The 16,699-nt window shown below is 36.9% G+C and overlaps 3 protein-coding genes across 3 annotated transcripts; 1 reads left to right on the top strand and 2 right to left on the bottom strand.

Annotated features, from left to right (window-relative positions):
• Positions 1–474: 474 nt before the first annotated feature.
• FKF1 (flavin-binding, kelch repeat, f box 1) lies at positions 475–3,154 on the top strand. Its single transcript, XM_079031747.1, has 3 exons — positions 475–838; positions 1,280–2,322; positions 2,395–3,154. The coding sequence occupies exons 1-3, from the start codon at positions 558–560 to the stop codon at positions 2,991–2,993; spliced, it is 1,923 nt and encodes a 640-aa protein (XP_078887873.1). The 5' UTR covers positions 475–557; the 3' UTR covers positions 2,994–3,154.
• Positions 3,152–10,347, bottom strand: DL1C (DYNAMIN-like 1C). Its single transcript, XM_079031749.1, has 16 exons — positions 10,104–10,347; positions 9,936–9,999; positions 9,321–9,425; positions 8,673–8,774; positions 7,761–7,811; positions 7,508–7,569; positions 6,842–6,932; positions 6,546–6,610; positions 6,060–6,254; positions 5,115–5,234; positions 4,964–5,034; positions 4,636–4,861; positions 4,474–4,524; positions 3,833–4,088; positions 3,593–3,732; positions 3,152–3,412 (listed from the first exon to the last, which is right to left on the bottom strand). The coding sequence occupies exons 1-16, from the start codon at positions 10,233–10,235 to the stop codon at positions 3,287–3,289; spliced, it is 1,857 nt and encodes a 618-aa protein (XP_078887875.1). The 5' UTR covers positions 10,236–10,347; the 3' UTR covers positions 3,152–3,286.
• A 273-nt stretch (positions 10,348–10,620) lies between these two features.
• On the bottom strand, positions 10,621–12,535 carry LOC145096013 (uncharacterized). The gene is made up of 5 exons (XM_079033799.1): positions 12,525–12,535; positions 11,741–12,377; positions 11,512–11,677; positions 11,120–11,413; positions 10,621–10,937 (listed from the first exon to the last, which is right to left on the bottom strand). Exons 1-5 carry the CDS (start codon positions 12,533–12,535, stop codon positions 10,621–10,623), a joined length of 1,425 nt encoding a protein of 474 aa, XP_078889925.1.
• Between the last annotated feature and the right edge of the window lie 4,164 nt (positions 12,536–16,699).

The raw sequence follows: 16,699 nt of genomic DNA, 5'->3' as shown, positions 1-16,699 counted from the left end.
AATATCTTCGGCTACGATACACGTCACATCTTGTCAATTGCGTTTGCACCGCCCCACACCCTAAATATCTTCATGTTCAATCGTTTTTTATTTTGTTATATGATAAAACTGTTACAAATTGTTTACTACTAAATTTTGATATAGATCAAGTACAATTAAGATAACAAAAAATCATTATTAATAAACAAACTGAATTCAAAGCCTGCTATCAAAATGATAAAAATATATAATGCTCTTCTTGATAAATAAATACATTGCAAGTATTGCATTTATTGTTTTATGTCATAAAACGAACGATCGACATGTATGTAAGATGACTTTGGTAATAAAATAGTATTATGATATGAGAGTGATGTATAAAGCAACACGTGTCCTGTTTTACGACGCGTCAATTTCGGTAACATGAAGGAAGAAAAAACAAAAAAGTTAATTTATTTATGTATGTCTTCCGGCGGATATTTTAAAAGTGGGATATTTTGATGGGTTTTTGAAAGTTCAATAAATATCTATCTCTCACCTTCCATTCACCATTCTATCTTTTCCTTGCTTGACTAGCCATGGGGATGCCTATAGACGATGAATCAGACGATCTTCAGAGGATCAAGAGGCTAAAAAGCGCCACCGATGACGACGACTACTGCTACGACGACATAGACGATGAGGAGGAGGAGAGCGGTGGTGGATTTTCGTTGAGGTTAGGCGAGTTTTTCAATCCGATGATTCCGACTTCAATTGTGGTTTCGGATGCTATGGAACCAGATTTTCCTATAATCTACGTTAATAAGGTATTCGAATCCACCACCGGTTATCGTGCCGATGAAGTCCTTGGTCGGAACTGGTATATTTCCACTTTCTCATTCCGATTTACTGCTTGTTATTTTTTTTAGTTCAAAGTTTCCCTTCCGGTTATCAAATTAGACGCTCATATGAGAGTGGACGGAAAACATGTGCTCTTCTTGTAGATCTCATAGAAAAGAGGTTTAACGAGCTCTGTGTTTTAGATTTACTTATTGAATCTATGCGTCGCTTGGTTTATTTTTGCATTTGTATCAAATTGTTGGATCTGGCTCCCAATTTCAGTTATTTTCCAACTGGAACTTGAGAGTTGGCTACAATTAGGTTGATTGATATCGAATCCAACAGTAGGAGTTCTAGGGAGAAATTTTGCATGATAGTTGAAAAGCATAATTAATAGAGTTAAATGCAATGTATTTTTCACTTTTATTTCTTTTTATTTGTAGTTTGAGAAATGTACTTATTTGGAAATGTTTTGCCTCAGTCGTTTCTTGCAGTACAGAGACCCCCGAGCCCAAAGACGGCACCCGTTGGTGGACCCTGTGTGTGTATCAGAGATCAGAAGATGTCTGGAAGAAGGAATCGATTTCCAGGGAGAGCTTCTCAATTTCAGAAAAGACGGAACTCCATTGGTCAACCGACTAAGACTTGCTCCAATTCATGGTGATGATGGCATAGTCACACACGTAATAGGCATCCAAGTATTCACAGAAGCCAAAATCGATCTAAATTCCATATCCTACCCTGTTTTCAAAGAGACTCACAACAACGACGTCCAATCTCAATCTCAATCTCTGTCTCACTCTCAATCTAATCAACAAGTAAGTGATAAATTCCACTCCCCAAACATCGAGCAACAACAACAAATCGAGTGTGGGATTCTTCAACTTTCAGATGAAGTAATGGCTCAAGACATTCTGTCTCGATTGACACCCAGAGATGTTGCTTCAATCGGATCTGTTTGTAGGCGGATCCGCCTACTTACAAAGAACGAGCATGTTAGAAAAATGGTTTGTCAGAATGCTTGGGGAAGAGAAGTGACAGGTGCATTAGAACATATGACTAATAATAAATTAGGGTGGGGCCGTCTTGCTCGTGAGCTCACCACTCTTGAGGCTGTTTGTTGGAAGAAACTAAGAGTCGGAGGTACAGTCGAGCCTTCTCGTTGTAATTTTAGCGCATGTGCAGCTGGAAACCGGCTTGTTTTATTTGGTGGTGAAGGAGTTAACATGGAGCCAATGGACGATACGTTTGTTCTTAATCTTGATGCTGTCAATCCCGAGTGGCGGCAGGTGAGCGTCAAGTCGTCCCCGCCAGGGCGATGGGGGCACACACTTTCCTCACTTAATGGCTCCTGGTTGGTGGTGTTTGGTGGGTGTGGGAAACAAGGATTGTTGAATGATGTGTTTGTTCTTGACTTGGATGCCAAACAACCAACCTGGATACAAGTGTTTGGCGCTGGTCCACCCCCGCCAAGATCTTGGCACAGCTCTTGCACCATAGAAGGATCAAAATTAGTTGTTTCAGGTCCGCAGTTAATTTTAATTTTATTTTAAACATGTTGTTAAAGTTGGTTTCTTATTATATCTTTATCTTCAGGCGGGTGCACAGACGCAGGAGTCCTTCTGAATGACACGTTTATCCTTGATCTGACAATGGAAAAACCGATGTGGCGAGAAATCCCGGCTTCACCGGTCCCACCCTCTCGACTGGGACACTCGCTGTCTGTTTTCGGAAGAACAAAAATTCTCATGTATGGGGGTCTGGCAAACAGTGGTCACTTAAGGTTAAGATCAAGTGAGGCATATACGATGGATGTAATGGATGAGAAGCCAGAATGGAGGCTTTTGGAGTGCAATGGGTTCACAGGTGTTGGGACCCAGAGTGCTGTTGTCCCACCGCCACGGCTTGACCACGTAGCCATGAGTATGCCATGCGGGCGGGTTATAATATTTGGTGGTTCCATTGCGGGGCTGCACTCCCCTTCTCAGGTGTTTTTGTTGGACCCTGCCGAGGAGAAACCATCTTGGAGAATTTTGAATGTGCCTGGTCAACCTCCCAAGTTTGCTTGGGGTCATAGTACTTGTGTTGTTGGGGGTACCAGGGTTCTTGTGTTGGGTGGTCATACCGGTGAAGAGTGGGTGCTTAATGAGTTGCATGAGTTGTGTTTGGCAAGCAGGCAGGATGTGGACCAATGAATATTCATCTTTCTTAATTATTACTATAATATAGGATTTTGTTTCCAAGTTTTATAATTACCACAGGTTTTCCGTTGTATGTTTATAAAACTTTGATATGTATATGTATTTGAAGCTGAAAACAGTAACTATCGTAACACAACAAATTGTTTTTTAGCAAATCAAGTTCTTGTCTTTTCAACCTTAGTACACAACATAAGATGATGACGTACAAATGAACATTAACTTGTGTGAAAGTAGAGAGAGTTAGTTGTACAGATTTGTAAACGTGACGAGGCAAGGCGCTTACTTTCTCACTTCCATGAGACTGAATCGATTTCGTCTCTTGCTGACTTGTAGAGGTGAAGTCTCTTGGATAAAGTCTCTCTCTTTTCCATGAGCATTGGATCTTCGTCTAACATTCTACCAAGTTGCTCTTTCTGCATTAAAACATTCATCACCATTTAGTAAATTAAATGGTATGATGCTTATTATAACCAACTTAACTAACAATCATGGACTTTTTTTCTTTTGATTATAATATATAGGTTGCCATATGATCCACCTAATACAGTATATTACGGCATTGGAACAAATGTTTGCTAAAAAAAGATATCTACCTCTTTTCTACCGATTTGTGCATAGAAGAGATTGAGCAAAGATCTCCTTGCTTCTCGGACTTGACAATAAACAACAGCCTTGGGGATGGTATTCTTCAGAGTATCACAAACCATTCCAATATAAGCAGACACATTTGATCCTGATCACAATCATTCATTTGAAAAATAACAACACTACAGGTCAAAGTCAAATATATATAGATCAAATGGGAACATGGATGGATAGGGTAGGGTGTTTACCAATCTTTCTGAAGTGATGATCATTGTAACGATCTGCATTTGGGTGGGATGTGGTTGAATGCTTGTTATTATGGATGTCTCTGGGGTTGTTATCTGATTCAGCATGAATCTTACGAAAAAATTCGGTGGTCAGATAAGTTGATTCCATTTCCACGAGGCGGCTAACTGTTTTCTGGCTTTCATCACGGAAATTTTCCAGTGCTTCATTTGAAGCAGCTGCTATCTCCGCTTGGAGTGATGGGAACCGCTTCAACTCCTGTGTTCAACACACATCATATTCATATCATCAAGTATTATTCACTTCTGAGAATATAATAATATTTGCTTGCTCTTTGGTTGCAAACAAGAGTGCTTGTGTTTGTGATTGTGATTATACTGGACACTCGACAATTTGTGTCCCACCCAAAAAGAATTAGGTATAGAAAAGTAAAGGCAGAAACTCCCTCTTGATCTTTTGCATATGCAAAAGACGACCCCTCAACCTCATCCCATGAGTTATCGTTCAAGCTATGAGCTTTTTCTAGATGCAAGCAAGCTAAATTTGGGTGCAGTGGCATAAATAACTTAAATTCAAATATTTCACTCAGGTTATACATGGTAGGTTTTAGGGTTTAGATCGTGTCTGTATACGATTTACTTACCACCGTCTCTGCCATGGATTTCCTCACAAGTTCTTTCAAAATGAAGTGTACCTACATACAGTTAATAAGTTAATTCAATGAGAGGGAAGCAACCCCGAGCTTGTGTTGTGTTGTGTTGTGTAAGAAACAGCAATAGGTATATAAGATGGAAAATGTACATACGGCATCCACAGAAGCTTCAGCTGGTCCCTTGAAGTATCCAAGAGATCCATCTATTAGTCTTCTGTATCCTTGCTCAGGGGCGATCAAGTGGGGTTGATAACCATCAGCCTCTGAAACTACTTTTCTCACATTACTGGTAGACAGGTGGCGCTCTAGAGGAAGCTTTTTCAAAGCAGCTGGTAGTTGATGATCAAACACTCCATATATCCTATCTCCACCTGCTCGCCTGAAATTCTCCCAGAATAATAATAATAATCACTTTTGAAATTTGCAGTCGACTAAATTAACAACTACAGAAAATGTCAAGTAAATATCATTCATGCATTACCCTCCATCAAGGTGCTCTTTGAACACGCGGTCAAATGCACGACACATTTCCAAGATAGTATAAAGTTGTGCCTGTTGAGGAAAAACAAAACAAAAAACAAAAATGAATATTTAGCAAGTATTAAAAAAAAAAAAAAAAGTAAATAATATACCCCTCCATCTACTCCGATTGGCCTGCCAATACGGTCCAGCTCTGCATTGATTTCATCAATATTTCTGTTTATCAAAGCAACTATGCTTGATATCTTCTGCCTGATAACACTCTCTAAATGCTGATTCAGGAAAAACAGAAACACCACCGCAAACTTGTCAAACAGTAAAATCCATATGCAAATAAATATATCTATTCTAGTTAGGGCTCACAAAACTGTACCATGGAAAACCAACCAATATGTTACCATCCGAACCAAGAAACTTGGTAGCCAAGATATTTGGTAGCTAACATGTTTAGTTGGTAGTACCGTACCAATTGATCGATGTTGGTACGGTAATAGTATAAAAATTGGAATACCATGGTAATACCGTACCAACCAATTCATTTGATATATATATATATATATATATATATATATATATATATATATATATATCAACATTAATTGTATTTAGTGTTTAATAACATTATATTAGTCATTTGGTCGTATTGGTCAATAATTATTACCACGTTAAAGCACAATATTAAAACGTTACTTTAGCGTTACTTCAGTAAAATTCTTTTGTAAATTAAAAGAACTACGCAACTAATTTCTATACTACACATCAAAATCCCGATGTCATTGCTTATTTTTAAATCTTATAATAGAAAATTAAAAGAAGTTGGTATATACCATTACCAATTTGTACCAACCAAACATGTCGGTAGCCAAATAAATTGGTACCAAGTATACTTGGTACGGTAGCGGTAGCAATTTTTTTATACCAATTATAGTTGGTACAGTACACGGTTTACAGAAAAATGAATTGGTACCGTACCAATTTCACCCCTAATTCTAGTAAGACATTAGACATACAGTAAAACCTTACGGGTTACCACCTTTGGACTGCTAGGGTAAGCTAAGAAAATATGTATGAATGAAGATTAAAGAGTGAAGACTGACCCTGGACAAAAGCTTTGCAAGATATACTGAACCCATTTTATGTGCCAGGTGTCCATAGTCGGGGCTAGATTCAAAATATTCCTGTTCCTTTCGTCGAGCAGCCATCATGTCAACATTCTTGTTGATATCAGCTTGTGAACGGTTTACAATTCCAACCCATGGATGTTGAAGCTTGTAGGATCTTCCCTCAAGAACCTGTCATATTTTTAATCACACCAACACCAACCAAACATTTTTAACTATAACCAATCAAGTATGGTTGTATGTATTATATGCACATTGGACTAGGATTGAGGCAGATGTCAATGCAATCCTCTGTCTCACCCAAAAAGATGGGATTGGGGCTCTATCCCCTCGTCATTCACATCCTCTTAAATACTTGTCAAGTCCCGTATTATATATATATATATATATATATATATATATATATATATATATATATATATATATATATATCGAAATACTCGTGAAATGATAATCACATACATCCAAACAATTGGTTCCCGCATCCATGAGATCAAGTTTGGTGACCACTCCAAATGTTCGGTCACCTACGAAAATCATTAATTTAGTATTCTTAAATCAAGACCGATGTCAATGGGAGTTTTTTTTTTTTTTTTTGAAATTCCTTGTCCCACCCAAAAAGGTTGTACAGGTTCTCGATATCTAGTATATACAAAAAAAAAAGGTGTAAGTGCCCTCTCGATCCTCATCCTCAAAAGTATCCCTAGAAAGCTTGTTGAGTCTGGTCCAATCGCAACATGCAAGAGTTGATAACATACCTGAAGGATCAACTTCTCTAGCAAGCTTTATAGCATCAGATGTGGCAATGTCTTGATTAGCAGGAGAAATTGCTAAAATAATGCAATTCGGCTACACCAATAAGAAAACAAATTATTAGATATAAAACGACTGAACTGATGATGGATGAGCCATGTTAACCCACCCTTTTTAATGTTTTATGTTACTACTAAACTAAGATTCTGTTTTTTTTTCCGAAAAGTAAGTGCTATCTGGATAAATGATGTTCTAAAAGTATTTTAGACGATGACAACATACTTGGGGAAGTGGAAGAAAAGAGTAAATGAGGGAGAATTTGTAATGAGCTACAACTTAATGGAGAAAGCCTCATTTCGTTGACTTTCTATGTTGTCATTCTTTCTGTTAAGTCCGTTAATTAAAAAAAAAGGATATACATAAACATAATACATAAGATTTGGAGCTGATGTCATGTGTCATGATGCGGGACGTTTAACCTGACTCTCTGATACACGGTCTCAATTGTGAAGTAGGTTTTAGTCCAAGCTACACTACACTCATTTGTTAATTACTGATTTTAGTGCTAACTTTTGTGTGTAAAAAAACATCATACCGCTTGTGTGAAAATCAAAGTTTTCATATCATACAACACAAATTTTAGCAACAACTAGCAGCCAAGGTAATCCTACCTTATCAACATAAGAACGGACCATCATTTCAATATCTTCAACAATGGAATCTGGCTGTCCCTCTGCAAATATAGCCCATTACTTTTTTAAGACATGTTATACTGTGTTTGGAATGAATGAGTAGGGACAATATTTGAACCAAAAAATGTGGGACAGGGACACCGTGCTCTTATCATCCCTACAAATTTTGTCTAGTCTCATCCCATGAGGCTGGAAAAAATGATGTTATACATAAATACTAGTAAATGCTCACCTACAGCAACTTTTGTTAACCCAGGAAGGTCTATAAGAGTCAGGTTCACAACTATAAAAGCAAAAAACTCAAAACTTAATGTTGATGTATCCAAACTAACTATCGAAAGGAAACATTGAAATGTGACCATGTACGTTTTTAAATATTATAAGTCATGGATCATCAATACCACAAAGGAAAAGGGAATTCAGAACACAGTAACATACATACACTCAAGAATTAGTACTCCCTCATGTGACTTCAAACTTTTTAGGTTAAACAAAACTTTATGCATCTTCTCAAGGTTATCTTCAGTCTAGGCCTTTGGTTATATAGGGTAAAAAATGGAAAAGATAGCAAAATACACGTACTTTCATTTACTGTTTTTAATTATATTTCACAACATATGTATATTGAAAAATCTACCCAGTTATAACAAAAACCGTCCAAATACTCTGCTATAATTAGGTAGATTTTTCAAATTATAATGTAAACTAGGAAATTTTTGGAAGTACAACGCTGTAATTTGGTAGATTTTTCCCAACTAGAAAAAGTCAAAAGTACAGTGCTATCATTCGGTACATTGCTTTAATAAGAAAAAGATGACAAGTACAATGTTTCAATATAAAGAAATGAAAGTAGGATGCTAAGGTACACAAATAAATGGAAGTATGTCGCTCTTTCTTGTATTTAACCATTTTGTATATCATGAGTGGAACCTGAAATATAATTTTACATGGTCTCTACACCTAAAAAGAATATTGATGCATTCATTCTAAATGCGGGATCTTTTGTTTATAGTAATGAGATGTTATATATGGAAGAGAATGTAATACTACTAAATTTACTCCCAAGAACTATTTAGCCTTCCCATGTTGGCTACCTTTATTCAATAAGTAACCAACTACCACAAAAAATAAAAATTTAGGGTACCATTTGGAGAGTAAATACAAAGGTGAATTGGACGGTTAGATATCGCCTTTGATTTCCCAGTAAGACGCTCTGTTTCATCTTCAATCTCCTTACGCACAGCAGCTGCTCAAGGAAAACCAAAGAATTAGTGTTATAATATATGACTTTATAGGCAACACATATGAATCTGAGTAACTGTTTACATGACAGAAGGAATAAGAATGATTTTCATAGGGAAACCAACGCTAATTTGTACAACCAAAATAATATCATGACAAAATTTAAAGAAATAATATGTCGTTAATGAAGATAACCAAACAGTTCAAATTAAAGAAACATGTGGCATCATACTAGTTATCAAATGGAGCTCAATCTTTCTTGGAATAATAATATTTGATCATGAATGCTAGTAGTGACATCATACCCGAGTTGATGTCACTGTAATAGCTAACTATAATTTCATAAAGACTACACACTCATATCTATTGTATGTGCAACATTTCTACAGTTTAAGGGACTAAGACTCTATGTTGGCCTTGCTAAATAAAGCCTATCACTTCATCTTTTCTGTGTATTTCTTTTTCCTCTGTAAACCTCATGCTAAGTCACCAATATTGATCAAAGAAACTCGAGAAAAAGATAAGAATCAAGCATTTCTAATTAACATACCAAAATCAGTGAACTTTTTCCTTGGAGCATGAAGAAATTCTGCATACTCAGTTCCCCTCTCTATTTTATGCAGCTGCAATACCAATGGCCTCCTTGTAACAATACCTTATAGTTCAAGAACAAGAAAACATCCACAAAAGAAGAATGAAATGAGTCAGGCCTCCTTGTAACAATACCTTATAGTTCAAGAAAACATCCACAAAACAAGACATGTATTTCCTTTTTAGCTTTAACATTTCTGATGAAAAAAGATGCATTTCAAAAGATTAATTCTTCCATAATCTTTCAATATACTTGAAAAACATTGCCAAACAGTCCTCCTTTATACCATTGAGGGAGAAACATGATAATCCTTGTTAGCTAAGTCTCTTGCTCCCCCGGTAAGTCTTTTCGTTTTGAAAGAACTACCGTGCTATCATTAACAATATAATATCACCTTTTGCTAATTAAAATTTAAATGTAAGCATCTTTGTTTCTAAATGAAGTAATGCATTACGTTTACTAGATATACATATATAGTCTCCAGAAAAAATACATAAATGTAAATATACTCGTACAGGAAATCCAATAACTGCACTAAAAATCAGTAGACTGAATCGTTATATATATATATACCAGATCCACGAGGTAGGAAATCTCTGCCAACAATGCTTTCCAACACCGATGATTTTCCACAACTCTGATTATTATTTTTTTACCAAAACAAAAATGGAAATGGCAATGTTAGGTTGATAACGCAAAAGCAAAAAGATGTGATTTCCATAAGGAAGTATATAGGCTGACCTGACCACCAACGACGACGACAGTAGGAAGAGCTTCCCAAAGAGACATGCCTTCGCCTCCATGATCTCCTAATACGGTACAAGCCATCTGTATCCTGTTAACGAGCCCAATCAAGCTCTCCATCGTCGCCATTATTCCCGATTAGGATCTGATTTCCCACGATTACTTATCTGCTACAACAATGTGGGTTGATTTTCAGGAAATTAGATTAAATGAAGAATGAATTTGTGATTTAGGGTTTTGCTTCAGATGCAGATTTGGGCGAGAAAAAGAGATTTGAACCAAAAGAAAACGGTTGAGTGGGACGAAGGTTGTTAAAAAGTAATGATCTAGTGTGCGCACCCACATTTTAATGTGTAGATTTAAGGGTGTATATAGCACCAGAGGCGGATCTAGGATTTTAATAGATTGGGGGTACAAAAAATATAAGGTATTTTTTTCAAGTCGGGTCAAAATGCATTCAAATAAAAGTAACAAAGTTACATTACAAAAACATGTTCAAATACATATTATAAGTTTATAATTGTCCTTTATGTGTTGCCATATCTTGGAAACGATCAATTACAACTTCATTTGTAACCTTCGCCAATTCTTCTTTCTCAATTGCACAAATCAAAGAAGCATTCAAAAAATCATCACCGATCCAGTTTCTCAAATCCGACTTCACAAGTTTCATAGCCGAAAAATATCTATCCACTGTTGCGGTTGCAACGGGCAAAACTAATGCCAACTTTACTAGTCGATACACCAAGTAATATGAAATGTGTTTTCTTGTTTCCACCATGACTCTAGAAAGATCGGCGATTCCATTCAAATTAGAAAAACGAACATCTTCTTTTACAACATCATAATAAAAATCAAGTTGTTATGCAAGATTCCTCCTTTCCACCTCCGTAAAATCCTTTGGATATAACATAATCAATTTCACTAACTTTGATGCTTCAAATTGCGAAAATGAGTAACAAGGACTCAAAGCCGCCATATTTGTAAGCAATTCGGTGCTTATCTCGCTAAACGATCACGAAACTCTTGAAGTTGCATATCAAGCACCATGGTAAGGAAATCAACTTTATAATGATGTTGATTGTTGATGTCGGTATTTTCTCTTCGGTTCCTTGCATAATTTTCCGACATGTCCACTTTTTCAATTTCATACTTTTCACAAAAAGAATATACTTCCTCAAGAAGATTTTCAAAACCCTCATCTCTAAACTTTTGCAATTTTTTCTTTGTTATCTGTACCAAGGAAACTGCTTCAACTATGTCTTGATCTTTTTTTTTAAGAGCTTGAGACAACAAATTTGTAAGTTCTAAAATGTGCAACATCAAGTGCAATAAAACACAAAATTAAATGTTTCGAAATACAATGTAACACCATGTGCTTGGCTCCGGCTAAATCCATTTTTACCTTTACTTTCAACATATCCAAGGACTTTTAGAACCTTCGGCAATAAAGAAACCAAACTTGACATTGTTCTATAATGAGAACCCCGACGTGTATCTCCAGCTCGTATTAGTGAAAGCTCTTGGTTTAGACCTGTCCCGGTTTCAATTTCACTGATACCAATTGCTTCCTGCACTCACTTTTTATAACCTTCACGAATCATATCTTTTCGTTGGCAAGAAGCACAACCCACATTCACAACAAGGGAAAGCATGTCAAAAAAGTTTCCAACACCAGTGTGATTTCTTGCAACCGCCACAACCACCAACTGAAGTTGGTGAGCAAAACAATGCACATAAAAAGCCGAAACATTATCTTTTAAAATTAAAGCTTTCAAACCATTAAATTCACCTTTCATATTGCTTGCCCCATGATAACTTTGTCCTCTTACTTTTTCCATACTCAATCCATGTTGATTAAATAACGAGTCTATGGAATATTTAATAGATTTTGAAATTGTATCTGTTACATAAATAACACCTACAAATTTCTCCTTAATAAGTCCAAGTTTATCAACATATCTCAAAACCACGGCCATTTGTTCTTTCTTTGATACATCACTCGACTCATCAACTAATAATGCAAAAACATCATCACCAATTTCTTGGAAGATAGCTTTAAGTATTTCTTGTGAAAAGCATTGTGCAATATCTTTTTGAATCTTTGGTGAAACCACTTGATTATTCTTTGGGGCATTTTCTAATGTAACTTTACGAACATCCTCACAAAGTTTCCGAATGACTTTAATTGTTTCCAAGAATTGTCCTCTATGCAAAGACGTTTCCGACTCATCATGCTCACGAAATGGTAATGACCTATTAAGTAGATGTCTACACACCTCAACAAAAGCGTTTAATCAGATGCGATACTATTTCCTTGCACTTTCACTTTGCTTATGAAAGGCAAACGAAATGGATTGATTTTTTTTTCACTAGATCTTCACATTTTTCTAAGGCTCTATTATAAAAACTATTAACCCCACCGACATGCATTAAAAGTCTATCCAATTTGTTCCAACCATCAAACCCTTTAGTAACAAATGCATCATTACCAGCTTGTTTTCCATATATGGTCTCTAAATAAGTAACAACATAAACAAAATGCTTTATTCTTCTTAATACTATACTCTAGCCAAGAAGCATATTGATTAAACCATATACGGACAAAACCTCTAAACTTATTCCCAATTTCTATTTTCGGGAATTTATGGCCGCGTGGTTGACAAGATCCCTTAAGCCAATAACAACGTCGTATTTCATCTCTTTGATTAACATTATAACTCAGGATTCTTGGTCTTTTAGAGGGATCCGAAGGAAGATTATTGTGACAACCCGATATTTCGAGTCAATGTAATGTAAAACCGATCAAATTTAGGTCAAAATGTAACCTTCCTAAAATCTTGTTCGGATTAAAGAAAGTAGTAGGAATCATATCAAGGTTTGCGTACATGAAAAGAACGTCCAAATCTGACCTCGGATGAGGAAGTTATGAAATTTTGAAGAAATTCCTTAATCACGTCATTTTAATAAATAAATAATAAAAATAATTTCGGAATTAGCCAACGGAATCTAAACGAAAGTCGTAGATCATGGTCTCACCTTCGCGTGAATATAAAGAACGTCAAAAACGGAGTTCGTATGAGAGAGATATGAATTTTTGAAGATTATTTAAAATAAATAAGAATTTAATTATAAATTCCCGGTAATATCCGAAGGGGAGTCATCGGATTGGACCGAAGTACGCCCTGCGTACCTTCGTACGCCCCGCGTACTGAGATCGAGGGTCTCGGATCGTCCACGTCGCGCTATCCGAAGAATCTAACCCGTCTGACCCGTCCGAAGCTCCGACCCGTCCGACCCGCTGTCCCGTCCGACCCGCCGTCCCATCCGACCCGCGTACCCAGCAACCCGTCCCATCCGAACCGAGGCAGTCGAGGCTTCGGTCATGCATGACGTACGCGTACGCGCTGCGTACGAGCGTACGCCCCGCGTTCGGAGGCGGTTCAGCCTTCCTATAAATAGGATGCGAGGCTTTCCGAAAATGTTGCTCATTTCTCTCCTCTCTCTCACAACTTTGTCTCGTTTTCCGTGCCCGTTATAACCCGAAGCTCTGGTCTTTTTGCTCAAGTCCCGAGGGTCGATTTTACTCCCGAGATTCCCGAGAATCCCGAGAAAAATCCGTTTTCTGAGACGAGACTCTGCCCGGTTTTCCATCTCGCTTTCTTCAATCAATCAAGTGAGTTTCATACCCCTTAATCAACCTGTTAAATATTCTAAATGCTTTTATATGCTTTCAAAAGGGGGGGAATGCAAGTTAAATACTTATAGTTATTGTTTCAATCACCTGTGATTGTACTAATCACATGTGATTAATAACTAGGGAAATCAATGGTTTTATCACTATTCAAACTATCTATCAAACTGTTTTACTTCTAAATGTTTTCCAAACCCATTTACTTTTCGAATTTACACTGCAACTGTGATTTAAGCAAATGTTCCTTATACTTAAACTGTTTTAATCAAATCTACACCTTCAAATGGTTTTATAGATTGACATCAAGTCAATCTTTCTTTAAAAATAATACTTATGTTTCAAATGCCTTATAAATACTTATTTATGCTTTTATATTACAAATTGCATGCCCATATATGTATAGACGTATAAATAATGTTTAAAGGACTTAGGAAGGCTATCCACCTTGTTTCCTTTTCCTCGATTTGGATGTGGTCTGATAGGATTTTGGGTGACCATCCGAAGGTCGTTTCCATATTAATTATATATCAAATATACATATATAGACATGAAAGTACTTCCATAATCATATGTACTAAACGCACTGTTAACAAGTTACCATCGGGGTAACACAGAATCAAACTATTACAACTGCTAGATCAATGAGTCAGTTCATTCATGAGTCTATACTAGGAAGAGAATATATACAACTATACTACGAGAACATATACAACAATACTAGAACAAGAAACATTTCATCACACATGCAAGAATACGATAACAAATGTGATCCACTGTATCGGAGCATGCCTTAAATGTCATGGCCCGAGTTGTAGCCAGAATTCTCTTGGAGGGAGAGCGTTGAGTTTGCGTATAGATCTATACTGGATTGACTATCCTACACCTTGCTGCTAGCTACAGCCGGACCTGCAGGTCTGCGGGTGCCAAACGTCATTCCGTTATTACGACCGTTCTTTATGTCGTTGTTATCAGTCGATAGTATGGTGCAATTATCACATTATACCTTAATATAAATCCGGTTTAAGGTAGTAGTAATCAGTACAACAGTAGTTCTTATTATACAAAACTACAGTACTACAATGATTTACCCATTACATATGTTGGTGATAATCTCACTTAAGCATTAATGTACAAACTATATTTTATCAAATGATAGTTATACTTGGGTAATCACACACTTTTACAACAGACGAGTTTACAAAACAGATAAGCCTTGGTAGAAGGTTACTATTATAGAAAATATAGGATTTTCTGAGAGATTCAAACTTTTGCAAATACTTTTAAACATTTATTTACATTTTTACAAACTTATACATTGGGACAAGTTCAAACGTTTTTGACAATGAACATTGACACTAAAATACTTATGAACTCACCAGCTTAATGCTGATAAACTCTTTCAAAATAACTTGTATTCTCAGGTCATCAGTAGACAGGTACCGATGCCAGCTTTTGAGATGATGGAGCGTACTCAAGACTCATCATTTTGTTATTTTGATTTACGTTATATTTTTGGTGTCTAAAATTTTACAGAACACACATGTATTAAATTTATATATTTAATGCAATGGATGATGTTGTTTGCCTATTTACATTTACTGTGTTGTGATTACCTTACATGACGTCCTCCGCCCCAGAACGTTTCCGCCGTTCTTGGTTTTGGGGTGTGACAGATTGGTATCAGAGCATTGTTTATAGTGAATTGAGTATATCAACCCATAAAAGATATACTAAACTATAAACCCATTGGGGATTAAACTCTGACCAAGAGTCTATACTTAAAATAATAAAATATTTAACTAAGTATACTAGTCTGCATTCATACTAAAATAAGTGTCACAATGACAAGAACAAAAGTATTACGATTGTTAAATATCACAAGTGAGCTCGGGGATGTATGGTCAGTCCTGGGAATGGCATAGCCTGATCAACTATGCTGATCCTAGGAGTGATTAGCACATGCCTTAGAATGGTTGTGATAGGTTAACAAGTCTAAAAACTTACCAACAATACCACAAGAAGATCAATAGAATTTAAACTTAAAATACTATAGGAGTATTTTGCGCTACTAGTTACACGTATACTATATTCTTATACCTCTATTCTCTCGTAGATCTTGATGGCTAGATATCCATCATGGCGACCCGTACTTTCCCAATGAAGGCAATGCCGGGTGGATCGATGAAGAGCCCGAAGTTGATCATCCAATCCCTTTGAATGATCACCTCGCAGAAGGCTTTTCAGATGGGTCCGACTCCGAGCCTGAAGTCAACAACCTACCGATTGTAGGTCAAGCCCCGAACAACAACCTGAACCGCTGGAGTGTTGATCAGGGTCAACCCTTACCATACTTTGGGGACCGAACCTTTTACAACGTCAGCGATGGTGGCTCTACTGACCGAGCTCTGCCTGTCATTATCCGCAGAATAGCTCGTATTGTCGAGCAAGGTGGAGCAACCGTCGACCGGGTCATAGAGATTGATGCCGACTCCGGTGTCAACACAGTCAGCATCCGCCGCCTTGAAGAAGACATGGAAGGGACCCGGAGGACAAATAAAATCCTGCTGTAGCAGTTGGCTGCCTCACGAGCTGAAATATTGGAACTTCGAGCTTGTCAGAGGACTCAGGATCGACCCATTCAAGAAGTGTTTCGTCAAGTATCCGACCGCAGTACTCGCCCGGGATTTTCCCATCGCCGTTGGTTGATGTCTAGTACATCTCCGTCTTTTAATTAAGGGATAGCCTTTAACATCTGTGCTCCAAGTAGCGCTTGTGTGTAAAATGTTTCTAGCTCCCGTACTCAAATTTGAAATCTAAGGACTGTCAAACTTTTCTATATGGTATGATGTATGACCTACTGTTAGGTCGATTTTCCCTGAACTTATTACATCAGTAATAC

The sequence above is a fragment of the Lactuca serriola genome, chromosome 3 (assembly GCF_051521515.1).
Source record: "Lactuca serriola cultivar US96UC23 chromosome 3, Lser_US96UC23_V15, whole genome shotgun sequence".
Classification (NCBI taxonomy): Eukaryota; Viridiplantae; Streptophyta; class Magnoliopsida; order Asterales; family Asteraceae; genus Lactuca; species Lactuca serriola.
This window is presented reverse-complemented; position numbering and strand designations above follow the sequence as displayed.

What these genes read in the sequence shown, in the direction of transcription:
- DL1C (XM_079031749.1), bottom strand. Translation starts at nt 10,235, where the DNA reads ATGGCGACGATGGAGAGCTTGATTGGGCTCGTTAACAGGATACAGATG. An exon ending in TCCGTTCTTATGTTGATAAG is followed by an intron (nt 6,933 to 7,507) that starts GTAGGATTACCT and finishes TTATTGGTGTAG; the next exon opens with CCGAATTGCATTATTTTAGC. An exon ending in CAATCGGAGTAGATGGAGGG is followed by an intron (nt 5,035 to 5,114) that starts GTATATTATTTA and finishes TTTCCTCAACAG; the next exon opens with GCACAACTTTATACTATCTT.
- LOC145096013 (XM_079033799.1), bottom strand. An exon ending in TGCTTTCCCTTGTTGTGAAT is followed by an intron (nt 11,678 to 11,740) that starts GTGGGTTGTGCT and finishes AAGTGAGTGCAG; the next exon opens with GAAGCAATTGGTATCAGTGA. An exon ending in TGGATATGTTGAAAGTAAAG is followed by an intron (nt 11,414 to 11,511) that starts GTAAAAATGGAT and finishes TGCACATTTTAG; the next exon opens with AACTTACAAATTTGTTGTCT.
- FKF1 (XM_079031747.1), top strand. Translation starts at nt 558, where the DNA reads ATGGGGATGCCTATAGACGATGAATCAGACGATCTTCAGAGGATCAAG. An exon ending in GAAGTCCTTGGTCGGAACTG is followed by an intron (nt 839 to 1,279) that starts GTATATTTCCAC and finishes GTTTTGCCTCAG; the next exon opens with TCGTTTCTTGCAGTACAGAG. An exon ending in ATCAAAATTAGTTGTTTCAG is followed by an intron (nt 2,323 to 2,394) that starts GTCCGCAGTTAA and finishes CTTTATCTTCAG; the next exon opens with GCGGGTGCACAGACGCAGGA.